The sequence below is a fragment of the Asparagus officinalis genome, chromosome 5 (assembly GCF_001876935.1).
Source record: "Asparagus officinalis chromosome 5, Aspof.V1, whole genome shotgun sequence".
Taxonomy (NCBI): domain Eukaryota; kingdom Viridiplantae; phylum Streptophyta; class Magnoliopsida; order Asparagales; family Asparagaceae; genus Asparagus; species Asparagus officinalis.
In genome coordinates this window covers 102,222,909-102,237,198 of record NC_033798.1, presented here as the reverse complement: position 1 = coordinate 102,237,198, position 14,290 = coordinate 102,222,909, and the positions used below count along the sequence as shown (strand labels likewise).

Here is a 14,290-nt window from a genome sequence, read left to right as displayed (position 1 = left end):
AAGCTAAATATGTAGAAGTTAGCACTAAAAAAATAACTGGTTGAAATGATCAAATCTCCAAATAACTGGTTAGCTAAAGATATAGGTACAATTGGAGTCTCGTGCGCACATACAACACATGTACAACAAATGTGGACTTCGGTTGATATTATATTTTTAAGCCTACTCAATTATAACATATGTGGTCTTCAATTAGATGCTTTTCTAGATAAGTGGCAACTGGCAAGTCTGTTCAGTAGTATAAAAATAAAGGCAGATGCTGCGTCCTCTATTTACCTCAAAAAATAAAATAAAAAAGAAAGAAAGGAAAACAAAGAAAAGCTAGATCCTCTGGACATTGGATCAATGCTGTAGGACACTAGATAACCTCATTTTAGTTCTCATCGAGTTTAATAGATTATTATATTTGTACTGGGCTTCGGCATTTCTAGAAATGGTTTTCTCGGCTTGTTCTTGACAAGACTGGGAATTCTAAGAAAAAAAATATAGCATGGATGGCCCTCTATAAATTAAGGAAGTATACAAATCAGGATTAATGACTTCATATCACGTACGCGGGTTGTTCTAAACCATAGATATGCCAAACAGTGTGTAGTTTTGACATTTCATTCCTCCTTTACGAGGCTCAAATATATCAATAATTATTCTAGTACAATATTGATGGCTGTAATAATATCATATTGATTGTACTGATTTTGAATTTTGTAACAAAATGCTTATCAGAGTGTAAATGCTTTCATATTACTTTCTATAGAGAGCTCCCTATTTTGTAAGGTACGTCAAGCCTGAAAACAGGCCGTTGAAAAGCCTTATGTCCAGTGCCACAACAAACTCAAGCTCATGTATGAGCTCAGCTAAGCTCGTTTTATTCCCGACCAATTCTTAAGTAGCTCCTTTCCCTATAATTTGGAAGTATTCATACTTAAAAAAGGATTCAATTAACGGCATTAGTTTCTTGTTGATGTGCTATTTTTCATGTGAATAATGAGCAAGTTGGCCAGTTCATCGTAGGTTTCCCCACCTTTCCTAAGAATAATCCTGATGCGGCTGGAATCCTACCCTCTTATCTCTTGCAACGATTTAATAGTACCTAAATACATTATTCTATTTAACTATGTTCTAATTTTTGTGCTAATATTTTGCTCTATCTTGAGATTCACTTGGTCCATATATTTAGTTAGCAAGTGTTTAGAGTGCTAAACACTGGTTAACTCTTTACTAAATGCTCAAATTACTGAAAGGAGTTAGCAAGTAACATTGAGTTGGGTATTAAAGAAAATATTGAAGTTTCTTTCCTTCATCTTTTTTTTTAAGATTAATGCCCTGAGGACCCCAAATAGGGGACCCAAGGGGGGGACATGTGAGCTGTCCCCCTCCGGTTGGATGATGCATTGTTCATGATCCAACCGGAGGGGGACAGCTCACATGTCCCCCTCGTAGATCCCTTATTTGGGGTCCCTGTAAAAATGTCATTTTTTTAATGAATACTTAAGCACGTTAACCCTTTTGGGGGAAAAAAATCTTTAGTGTTGTCACATTATTTTGTGATTGGATTTAAGCTCACAACATTTTATGGCACTTTCATGTCTTACTGCCAAACAAGACCTCTCAATGTGTCCAATGGTCCATGGACAACTAGATCCTCCAATGATTCAACACAAAAAAACCCATCAAAATTCAGGGCCCTCCATTAAAAATCCAACCACAAACTCTCTAATAATGTCTCTGATTCCAACTGTTCAATAATTCAAACCATATGATCATTTGATCAGTTCCTCTCCTTACACCCCAGAAGTCCCAAACTAAAATCAAAATTTAATCCAATTTCCTTTTCATCAAACGGCCGAGATTAATGACCCCCTAAAACTCTCTCTTTGATGAGCGTGCTGACAGCTGTGCATTTGGCGTCCATAAAAACTCCTTCAAGACTAATAATAATTTAAAAAAACTAAAACGTACGTCAGTTTTCTGTACTCAGAGGAATACTTGGCACACAGAGAGGAGACCCGATTGGTATTCAAAAAACAAAGCAAAATTCCTATAAAATGCAATAAGCTCTATATATAACTGTTCAAATCCTCCCCCATAATAAATGGCCTCACTCTGCTCCGTTTGGACCCCTCCTTTGGCCTCTCTCACTTCATTAAACTTCCTCCTTTGCTCTCTGATTCGATCTTCCTTCTCTTATATCAAAGTACAATTCATTTGAAACCAACATATAAAACAAAGGGGTGGATATATCTATATTTATATCAATATTTATCACATTGGATTCCAAAGATCGCCAGAGCATTTGGACATTTTTGTTAGAATGCGCCAGCTTTATCTCAGGAGCAGGAGCCTGAAGCGCCTGTTCTCTGTCTCCATCGGCCGGAGAGCCAAGGGAGAAGAAGAGGAAGAAGAAGCAGAGGTTAAGGAAGAGACTGTAATCAGTCAGCCTCCTCAAAAACCCAGTTGGAGATGCTTCTCTTTTGAAGAGATACACCAGGCAACCAATGGCTTTCACCGAGGTAATTATACAATATAACATCAATAAACCTCACTGGTAACAAAACCCATGTCTCAAAATCTCATCTTTTGGCTTGTTATGGGTTGAATTTGGGCAGATAATTTGGTTGGAAGAGGAGGGTATGCTGAGGTTTATAAAGGAGTTTTAGGAGATGGGCAGACAATTGCAGTGAAGAAATTGACTAGTGCTTCAACTGATGAGCAAAGGGAGAAGGAGTTCTTGACTGAGCTTGGGACTGTTGGCCATGTCAAGCATCCAAATGTCTCAGCTCTCCTTGGTTGTTGCATTGACAAAGACCTTCATTTGGTCTTTGAGTTCTCTTCCCTTGGCTCTGTCTCCTCTAATCTACATGGTAATTTTACCTTAATGCTTTAATGAAGTATAAAAAAAATTATCCAACAGTTTTGTTGACTGTCTCGTGTATGCATTATAGATGAGAATTCACCACCAATGGCTTGGAAACTGAGGCATAAGATTGCAGTCGGAACCGCAAGGGGACTGCATTATTTGCACAAAGGATGCCAGAGAAGAATCATTCATAGGGACATCAAGGCTTCCAACATACTTCTCACTAACAATTTTGAGCCCCAGGTATTGCCATTAACCAAAACTTCATTGATAATTTCTTTTTTTTTCCCCCGACGTATTAAACAAAATCAAAACATACATGTCAGATATCGGATTTTGGGCTTGCTAGATGGCTACCTTCAGAGTGGACTCATCGTGCCATCGCGCCTATAGAAGGCACATTCGGGTTTGTAGTCCTCAAATTTGTTATCGTATAAAATTGGCACAATCTCATAGCTATAGATTTCTGACGTAAGTTTTGAAAATTTTATGTGATAAATTCGATCAGGTGTTTGGCACCAGAGTATTTCATGCATGGGATCGTCGATGAGAAGACTGATGTGTTTGCATTTGGTGTCTTCCTCCTGGAGCTCATCTCAGGGAAGAAACCAGTTGATGGTTATCACAAGAGCTTGCTTAGTTGGGTAAGCCAAAGTTGTTTAGAAGCTTCATATGCAATTTTTCACGAACCATCTAAATGTGATCATGTCTATAGCTAAATAGTGAACTTTAACAGGCTAAGCCCTATTTGAATGATGGCACAATACACATGCTAGTGGATCCAAGACTAGGAGAAGATTATGATGGTGGGCAACTGAAGAGGCTCACCTTCATTGCTTCTCTCTGTATCAGAGCAACTGCAACATGGAGGCCTTTAATGTCTGAGGTACTATCCTCACTGTATTGAATACTCATTCAAAAATTTCCAATTAAACAGTTAATAATTTTGAGGTTTTATTAAAATTTAATCAAGGTCAAGAAGAACAGAGTTCTATACAATGAGTAGTATAGGACTTGTAGTACAATTTTCATTTTCCTTTTTTAAGTTATTCAAGATAATAATTATATCTCGTAAAGTTCTCAGAAACTTTTCTTGGAAGATGTCCAAAGAGCAAGTAGTATTTCATTTTGTCTCGTTGACAGAATAAAATTGACAACATACTAATTACTATTTGCATTAAAATAGCCTTCAAATTGTTGAGTTGTTGATTATAAAACATGTGTTTTTCTTGCTTATAATTAGCTCAACAGCATATTGTCCAATTCTAATGCTTCACAGAGAAAGGATGCTTTCCTAGGGGGGAGGCTTTGCTAATAAAATTATAATTCAAGGTAGCTTGCAACAAATTAAATATACATATAGAAAATGATTTCATTAAATAAACCTAAGAAATCAACGTCTATGAACAAATGTGGTTTACCCGTATTGACTTCAAGACACCAAAAGAAAAGGACAGAGGGTAGTAAAACTTTCAGTCCAGTGGATTTCCTGATTCTGGTAAACTACTGCTTTCACCTTTTAGGTCCTGACGATGATTTAATAATGCAGCAGAGGAAACCTTGAAGGGCTAAATAATTATGAGGGCAATTTTCTTGTTCCTACAAACGCCTTGGGCATCAAAATAGATATTCTACACGGCTCAACAATCAATCTTAAATCTATCAACATGAGAATTATAGGGACCACTTGGTCACATGATTGCTAAAACCATGTAAAATTTTCTCTGTCATTTAAAATGTTGCTGATAGTTCTTTTATAAGTTTGTTGATTTAAAAATGGCCTTATACCATTTCATTTCTCGTGAGTCACGGTAAGCTCATAGCCTCATGCTGCCTTTTTAGCTTGGTAGGTTAGAAATCTGGTTGAGACAAAGATTGGGTCACCACAATACGTGTATCTACTACTAATGATAACCTAATCTTATTAAGTTGGTTTCCTGTTAAAAAAATAAGATCAAGTGCTGTTGTCATAACCAAAAGAATGGTGGCAGGTATTGGATCTAATTGAAGATGGTGAGATGTTGCCTGACAGCTGGAAGATGCCGGAGGAGGAGGAGGAGGAGGAAGAGTTCTGGGGCTTTGATGATCTCGATGAGTACGATAGCGACAATCTCGATGAGTGTGATACGCCCTCATCATCATTTTCTTCAACGTAGAGCCCCTAACCATATGATATGTCTTATATAGTTTACGCTTGTTAATAACGTGCAGGAGTGGGTTGAGTTGGTACCTTAATCCTTGTTATGAGGGAGAGGGGATGATGTACAGATGTATTTTGTAGCAAAAGTGGAATTTGTAGCGTCTTGATTTTCTTGTATTATTAAACTGTGGCAGTTTGAGATAGTTCCAAGTGAATTTTGTATGGAAAGATGAAGGATTAGTTGAGCTAAGGAAATCACTATTGGAGTAGCTATCGCCTGTAGAGCTCTTGTATATTAGCTACGTTACCTTAGCTCCCAAAGGTGGTTGGTAGTTGTTAGAATTAAAGGCTCCAAAAAGAAATTATGGCATCAAGCAACATAGAAACAGTAAACATCACTGTATGCTTTTTTGTGGGGAATCATGTGAAGGGAAGTTTGATCTCTTTTTGATTGATTGGCCTGTGAACTTTACCCACAGAAGGGGATGAAGGTGACCAAGTGGATGTAGGTTGATGTTTTCTTTATGTTAATGAAGCAAACCGAGAAAGTTTAGGTCTGAATTGGGGATTCTAATAATAAGCAGATGCCTGATCCTAACTGGACATAAATATACTAGAGAAGGATTCATAAATAAATTGCCAAAAAAAATTAAAATTAAAAACCTCTGCACTAATGTTTATCCGGAAATCTTCCTATATATCTATTAGATTCACAAGACTTCATCTTATTAGTATTTCAAAAAGAAAACCTCTTCATTGAAAGAGGGAGTATGAAACAAGACAAGCTACTGCTTCAAACAGAGAATGATTAAATTGGTTTATTCATTAAGGGTAAGAATTATACTAATTTTTGTTTTATTTTCAATCTATTTTTATGTTAATAAATTAAGACAGCTTAACCCACTTTTTATTCAATGTGTTTTTGTGTGTTTTGGCAATTTAAGTAGGAATTATAACTCCTTAACGCCATCACTTAACCCATTACCAAAAGAGACCATGTGTTATTGTTGTTAAGTAGATAAAAAATCTCAAATCTCTCATTATAGTTCTTTTCAAACAGCTACTTGCAAGGTTTAACAGTTGAAGCTCACCGCTGAACTAATTTCAGCATTGGAAAATTACTTGTGGAACATGAGTACCAGGAGTGAAGTTTAACTCATCAGTAAAATGGAAGATTGGACGGTGGAATGACTACTTCAAAGGAATACCAATATTTGTTTAAAAAATAAAAAATAAAATAACAAGAGAATACTCTGTTGGGAATTTAACGCTGAAACCCCTAATGCAACGGAAACGCAGAATAGAGAACAATACACCAAGTTTAACGAGGTTCGGCAACTGCCTACGTCCTCGGGAGCCACACAGAAAATTTCTTATTTAATCAAACAAGAAATTACAAATTTAGGAGCAAATCCCTAAACTGGGATTTCTCAGATGAACACTGTAGCAACAGTGTTAATGATTAAAGGGAATAAACCCTTTCAATTTATCACTTGAGAATAAGTGAATGTCCACAATAAAACCCCACTTCTCTTTTCTCTCTCTCTCTCCTTAAATACCCCCTCAACCACCGTTGAAAAGCTGGGGATTAATTAGAAAATCACTGTTGTGATTTTCGGGCTTTAGAACGCTGCTGCGTTGATTTCTTCCGCCGCCAGAGAGAATGTCGGGGAGGAGAAGCTTCGGCACACAAAACCCTAGGGCATCGGGGGTTTAAATAGGCGGGATTTGGACAGGCTGGCGACAGCCTGTCGCCAGCGATCCGCTCGGACGCGGAGGTGGGAGGCAGACGCGATGGTCGGAGTCGACAAATGCCGAGGGTCGCGTTCTTCGTGCTTGAGCAACGCGAGGGTCAGGTACGCGTTCGAAGGTCGCGTCTCGCTCGAGGGTCGCGTCTCGCTCGAGGGTCGCGTCTTCGACTGCGGGGCTCGAACTCGCCTGGGGGGTTCGCCGTCGACTTCGCCAGCGCTCGCCTGCGTCTTCCTGGAGCTCGTCGGAGCTCCTCCGCCGTCGTAGGTTGGTATCCACCCTCAACCTAACAATCTCCCACTTGGAGACCAAACCGACGGCAACGAGCTATCTCATCAAGCTCCTCTCCTGTGTGGCTCCGCCTTCATCATCTATGCATGAAGGCCAACTGAAGTTGCGCACAACTCCAGTTTCTGAACTGTCACCGTCTTTGTTAACATATCTGCTGGATTCTTACTTCCTGGAATCTTTTCCAGTTTTAACACGTCATCTTCCAACAGGGATCTGATGAAGTGGTACCGAAGCGCAATATGCTTCGTTCTGGAATGAAATGCTGAATTCTTCGCCAAGTGTATCGCACTCTGACTATCACTGTGCAAAACATTCTTCTCCTGTTTGAATCCCAGCTCTGTCAACAAACCCTGAAGCCATATCATCTCTTTACTGGCTTCAGTCACTGCAACATACTCAGCTTCTGTAGTGGATAGGGTAACAATCTTCTCTACCTGTGACATCCAACTAACAGCTGTAGTTCCGACGGTGAATACATAGCCGGTGGTGCTTCTTCGGTGATCAACTTCACCTCCAAAGTCTGCATCTACGTACCCTTGCACTTCTACCTCTCCCTTACCAAAGTGCAAACACTTCTGTGTGGTGCCTCGTAGATATCTCAGAATCCACTTGACCGCTTCCCAATGAGCTTTTCCTGGATTCGACATAAACCGGCTGACCACTCCCACTGCATGGCCAATGTCTGGTCTCGTACAGACCATAGCGTACATCAAGCTTCCGATAGCTGAGGCGTAAGGTACCTGAGCCATACTCTCTTTCTCTTCTTCTGACTGAGGAGACTGATCCTTCGACAGACGAAAATGGCTAGCCAAGGGTGTGCTCACAGGCTTGGCGTCGCCCATGTTGAATCTCTGCAAAACACGGTTGATGTACTCCGTCTGAGATAACTGCAAGAGACCTCTCTTCTTATCTCTCGTGATTTGCATTCCAAGGATCTTCTTCGCTGGACCCAAGTCCTTCATGTCAAACTCCTTTGACAGCTGCTGCTTCAAACTCTTGATATCCTCCATATCTGCTCCTGCAACCAACATATCATCAACATACAGCAGTAGGATGATATAGCTGGACTGATATCTTTTGAAGTAGCAACAGTGGTCGGCGTTGCACTTCTGGAAACCTTCCTTGTGCATAAAACCGTCAAACTTCTTGTACCACTGTCTTGGGGCTTGTTTCAGGCCATACAAGCTCTTCTTGAGTCTGCACACCAGGTTCTTCTTCTTTTCTTCTGAGAAACCTTCTGGTTGATGCATGTATATCTCCTCTTCTAGATCTCCGTGAAGAAACGCCGTCTTCACGTCTAACTGCTCGAGATGAAGATCTTCAATTGCTACAATACTCATCACGGTCCTGATAGTATTTAGCTTCACCACGGGAGCGAAAATATCGGTGTAGTCAATTCCTTCCTTCTGCTGGAAACCTTTGACAACTAGCCGGGCTTTATATCTTCTGGAACCATCCTGCTCCTCTTTCACCCGGTACACCCATTTGTTGTGGAGTGCCTTCTTACCCGTGGGCAACTCAGCTAGTTCCCACGTCTGGTTTGATATGAGAGACTTCATCTCATCTTTCATTGCAAGCTCCCACTTGCTCGCATCTCCACACTGACAAGCTTCATCAAAGCTTTCAGGCTCCCCACCATCTGTCAACAACAGATAGTTCATGTATCTCCTGTTGGGTACAGGAGGACGAGAAGATCTTCTTAATATCGGAGCTGGTGCGTCGGGCTCCTGCGCACCATCTTGTCCAACAGGCTCTTCTTGCTGAGGACCCTCTGCATTGGGTTCTTCCGAGAGGTTACTCGGGACATCATCTGCATCTATAAATGTGGACTCGCTCTCTGAGTCGTCAGTCTTGTGCATGTCCTTGTACATCACCTTCTCGTTGAATATCACATCTCTGCTCCGGATCACCTTCTTGTTTTCGTTGTCCCAAATGCGGTAGCCGAACTCATCTTCACCATAGCCGATGAAAGTGCATTTCTTTGACTTGGGATCAAGCTTATTCCTGCCTTGATCACTAATATGCACGTAAGCTACACAACCGAAAACTTTAAGATGTGAGAGTTTTACCTCCTTTCCGCACCATACCTCCTCTGGTATTCTGTGCTCCAATGGAACCGATGGACCTCGGTTGATCAAGTAAGCTGCTGTGTTGACCGCTTCTGCCCAGAACTGCTTCGGTAGGCCTGATTGTACTCGAATGCTTCTGGCTCTCTCTGTCAACGTTCGGTTCATCCGCTCAGCTACACCATTTTGCTGAGGCGTGCCGGGCACGGTTCTCTCCATTCTGATCCCGTGCTCATAGCAGAACTTCTTGAATCCGGTGTCTTCATACTCACCGCCATTGTCGGTCCTGAGCTTCTTTATTCTCAGACCGGTCTCATTCTCGACCATAGCTTTCCATCTCCTGAAAGCCTCAAATACTTCTGACTTATGCTTCAGAAAGTAGACCCACACTTTCCGAGAGTGATCATCGATAAAAGTCACGAAGTAGTGTTTTCCACCAATGGACGCGGTGGTTGTTGGTCCCCACACATCTGAGTGAACGAGCTCTAGCTTCTGCTTCCTGGGGGTTCTGCCACTTGTCTGAAAGCTGACTCTCTTCTGCTTTCCAAGTATACATTCTTCACACATATCCATCTCCACTGACTGCAGTCCTGGGAGTTTTCCCTTTGTGTGCATAATCTTCATCCCCTTTTCACTCATATGACCGAGTCTCTGGTGCCACAGCTTTGAAGTCTCATTGCCTGCTGCAACTGAGATCAAACAACGTGCACCTGCTGTCATATACAGGGTACCAGTCTTCTTGCCTCGGGCAATCGTCATTGCGCCCTTTGAGATCTTCCAATCATCTCCATGGAAGGTCGTGGTATAACCTTCGCCAGCCAACTGGCCTACGGATATTAAATTCTTTCTCAGGTCGGGAATATGCCTGACATCCTTCAGCTCCCATACTGACCCGTTCAACTTAATTTTCACCACGCCTTTGCCCACAATAGCACACGGTTGATCATCACCAAGATATACGTATCCAAGTTTTCCGGGGGTATACTTCTCGAAGAATTCTTTCTGAGAAGTAGCGTGGAACGACGCTCCTGAATCTAACACCCAAGATTCCTCCTTGCTCTCCAAAGAGCATATCAATGCGTCGTCTCCTCCTGAAGTGGAGGTGACATTCACCTCTGCCTTCGCCTCCTTCTCCTTCTGTGCACTCTTGCACTGATTCTTGTAATGCCCGGTCTTTCCACAATTCCAACACTCGATAGCCTTCGAGCTGTTGCTTGGATTCCTTGATTTGGACCTCCTGTCCTTTGATCTACCTCTGAAGTTTGATTTTCCTCGTCCGTTTCCTCTGGTTGAATTTCTACCTCTTGACTCTGTATGCAATACTGAAGAGGTTGTAGCTTCACCAGTCTCTCGCCGTCGGATCTCCTCACTGAGAACCAAATCACGAACGTCGCCGAACTTCAACTTTTTCTTTCCCGACGAGCTACTCACAGCTGTGACTGTAGCGTTCCAACTCTCTGGTAGGGAAGACAACAATATCAACGCCCGAACTTCTTCATCAAACTCAATCTCAACTGAACTCAATTGGGTTGTAACCGTATTAAGTTCATTGAGGTGTTGTGCTACTGACGCGCCTTCCGCCATTTTCAGATTGAATAACCACCGCATCAAATGAACTTTGTTCGCGGCTGATGGCTTCTCATACATATTTAAGAGAGTTGCCATAAGACCTGCTGTGGTCTTCTCCTTTGCTATGTTGAACGCAACATTGCGAGTCAACGTCAATCTGATAACTCCGAGGGCTTGTCTATCTAGAAGGTTCCACTCTTCTTCCTTCATAGAATCTGGCTTCTTCCCCGATAGTGGTTGATACAGATTTTTCTGATACAGATAATCCTCTATCTGCATTTTCCAGAATCCGAAATCTGTTCCATCAAATTTCTCAAGTCTCATTTTTGCCTCATCTGTGGCCATGGCTCCCACTTGAATCTGACTTGTTCTAGATCGTTTCACGCTCTGATACCAGTTGTTGGGAATTTAAAGGCCGAAATCCCTAATGCAACGAAAAACGCAGAATAGAGAACAGTACACAAGATTTAACAAGGTTCGGCAACTGCCTACGTCCTCGGGAGCCACACAGATAATTTCTTATTAATCAAACAAGAAATTACAAATCAAGAGCAAATCCCTAAACTGGGATTTCTCAAATAAACACTGTAACTACAGTGTTAATAATTAAGGGTATGAACCCTTTCAATTCTCAACTTGAGAATAGATGAAGAAACCCACAATATATATAATCCTCTGTTCTTAATTCTCTCTCTCTCTCTCTAAATCTCTTTTCTTAATCTCCCCTCAAACAACGTTGAAGCTGGGGATTAAAAGGGGAAAATCGCTGCTGCGATTTTAGGGCAGATCGCCGCCGCCGCCAGAGAGAGATCGGAAGAGGAGGAGGCTGATGGCTTCTCATACATATTTGAGAGTGCTACCATAAGACCCGCCGTGGTCTTCTCCTTTGCAATGTTAAAAGCAACATTGCGGGTTAACGTCAAACGAATAACCCCGAGGGCTTTTCTGTCCAGAAGATTCCAATCTTCTTCCTTCATACCCTCCGGCTTCTTCCCCGAGAGAGGTTGATACAGATTTTTCTGATACAGATAGTCCTCTATCTGCATTTTCCAGAATCCAAAATCTGTTCCATCAAATTTCTCAAGTCTTATTTTCCCTTCATCTGCGGCCATGACTCCCACTTGAATCTGACTTCCTCTAGATCGTTTCACGCTCTGATACCAGTTGTTGGGAATTTAACGCTGAAACCCCTAATGCACAGAAACGCAGAATAGAGAACAGTACACCAAGTTTTAACGAGGTTCGGCAACTGCCTACGTCCTCGGGAGCCACACAGAAAATTTCTTATTTAATCAAACAAGAAATTACAAATTTAGGAGCAAATCCCTAAACTGGGATTTCTCAGATGAACACTGTAGCAACAGTGTTAATGATTAAAGGGAATAAACCCGTTCAATTTATCACTTGAGAATAAGTGAATGTCCACAATAAAACCCCACTTCTCTTTTCTCTCTCTCTCTCCTTAAATACCCCCTCAACCACCGTTGAAAAAGCTGGGGATTAATTAGAAAATCACTGCTGTGATTTTAGGGCTTTAGAACGCTGCTGCGTTGATTTCTCCCGCCGCCAGAGAGAATGTCGGGGAGGAGAAGTTTCGGCACACAAAACCCTAGGGCATCGGGGGTTTAAATAGGCGGGATTTGGACAGGCTGGCGACAGCCTGTCGCCAGCGATCCGCTCGGACGCGGAGGTGGGAGGCAGACGCGATGGTCGGAGTCGACAAATGCCGAGGGTCGCGTTCTTCGTGCTTGAGCAACGCGAGGGTCAGGTACGCGTTCGAAGGTCGCATCTCGCTCGAGGGTCGCGTCTCGCTCGAGGGTCGCGTCTTCGACTGCGGGGCTCGAACTCGCCTGGGGGTTCGCCGTCGACTTCGCCAGCGCTCGCCTGCGTCTTCCTGGAGCTCGTCGGAGCTCCTCCGCCGTCGTAGGTTGGTATCCACCCTCAACCTAACATACTCCGACAAAAAATTTTATATTGCAAGGGAAGTGTCAAAGTCCCTCAACAATTACACTAAAACTCTATTTTAATATTCTAACAATGCCATCACTGGTTGAACACCTTTTTTAAGGGCCGAAAAGTTGGACTCACGCAACGTGGTCAATTTTCAGAATTGGGTTGCTTTGATACCATCTTAAAGGACCTAACAAATGCACCAAAACTATAAAGTTAAGACGAGGATTGATGGTTATAGTTTTGTATTCTAACAAGAAGTTTCTATAGTTTACGACCACCCTTTAATGTAATAATGCAGAAAGCTCCTGGCTGCCTATTATAGCCTAACTAAATCAAACCAGAGTAACAGAAAATTAGGGTCTGATAATAAGCCAAAATGGTTCAGCTTAAACCGATGAAGAACAAATTGAAAGCTCAGTCAAACCCACCACCTTAAACAACCAAGAACCTGTTTTTTTTTCTTTGAAAACCCTATCATCAGGAATCTTATGATTAAACTAGTTTACTTGTTAAATGATAGAAGTCTCAACTCTCAAGTATCAAGAATCCAAAATGCAACGTTTGAACTCTCAAGAACATTAGAATGGCACGCTTTATTCTAACTTTATGGACACATACATTTGTCCTTCTCAGAATATGTACACATGTATAGATTAACTTGAGCAATTAACCTTCTAATTGTGATTGATTTCATTGAGCAAATGCTATACATGACTTCTATATTTAAAAAACACACACTTGCTTTATTTAGTACAATTTATTGGGACAGCCAAAAAAAAAAAGGTTACCACGGCTGGTTCACCGAAACAAGACAAATTGTCTGTTCCCGTGCTGATTATTAAAAAAGAAAGAAAGAAAGAACCAGGAAGCATTATAAGATATCAGGAATCAAATTTACAAGGTAATTAACTTCTGATTCACTTTGATTCCCACATCACACTTAAACTTTTAATTATCCACAGATTCCTTCTTCATTCAGCAACAAGATATGTATAAAACTCAAAAAACTATAGATGGTTTTGTAAGTCTAACATAGAAAGTTATTGAAGCCTGGAGACATTATGTATGTAAGTAATGCTAACAAACAGTGTCATGTGGTCAAATATATCTTATATTTGTTGACTGGCATCAAGCAGACAAAACACAAGTAAAGAATGCCAGAGAGTTTCCACAAATGATTATTCAAAAAATAGGAGCTTGGAAAGAATAAAGCAAACGATAAGTTTCAATATGAGAGTACTTGCTGACTTACTTCTCTATCCCTATCCAGAAATACTTCCATCTTCTCATCACTGATTAATTAGGACCAACAAGACACGTGGATAGCCCATTCACTTCACAAAATGTTATCACCAACTATCACTCAATTATCAAACCTAAATAAATGTAAGTTGGTGCAATTTAGAACTCAATTTTGCACCTAAAGCACAGTGGATTTGGTCCCAGCCATCCAAACTTAAAGCAAAACTCAGGTAGACCTACCACATGATAAGAGTTGCTAATGATTAGCATCCTTAGACACCTAATAGCTTTGTGGATCAAAAGCCTACCACTCAATTTCTCAAATATTTCTAATAATTTTACTGCACAAAGGTTATGTTACATACACCGGACAAAAAGAACAAGACAGTTTAGTAGAGAAGTCAAGTCCATAGCGTGAACTAA

General features: G+C 41.2%; 1 protein-coding gene across 1 annotated transcript; it reads left to right on the top strand.

Moving 5' to 3' along the window:
• LOC109840437 (probable receptor-like serine/threonine-protein kinase At5g57670) lies at positions 2,081–5,266 on the top strand. Its single transcript, XM_020409086.1, has 7 exons — positions 2,081–2,510; positions 2,607–2,861; positions 2,943–3,100; positions 3,184–3,263; positions 3,366–3,501; positions 3,594–3,743; positions 4,849–5,266. The coding sequence occupies exons 1-7, from the start codon at positions 2,312–2,314 to the stop codon at positions 5,011–5,013; spliced, it is 1,143 nt and encodes a 380-aa protein (XP_020264675.1). The 5' UTR covers positions 2,081–2,311; the 3' UTR covers positions 5,014–5,266.

What these genes read in the sequence shown, in the direction of transcription:
- LOC109840437 (XM_020409086.1), top strand. Translation starts at nt 2,312, where the DNA reads ATGCGCCAGCTTTATCTCAGGAGCAGGAGCCTGAAGCGCCTGTTCTCT. An exon ending in TGTCTCCTCTAATCTACATG is followed by an intron (nt 2,862 to 2,942) that starts GTAATTTTACCT and finishes TATGCATTATAG; the next exon opens with ATGAGAATTCACCACCAATG. An exon ending in CTAACAATTTTGAGCCCCAG is followed by an intron (nt 3,101 to 3,183) that starts GTATTGCCATTA and finishes CATACATGTCAG; the next exon opens with ATATCGGATTTTGGGCTTGC.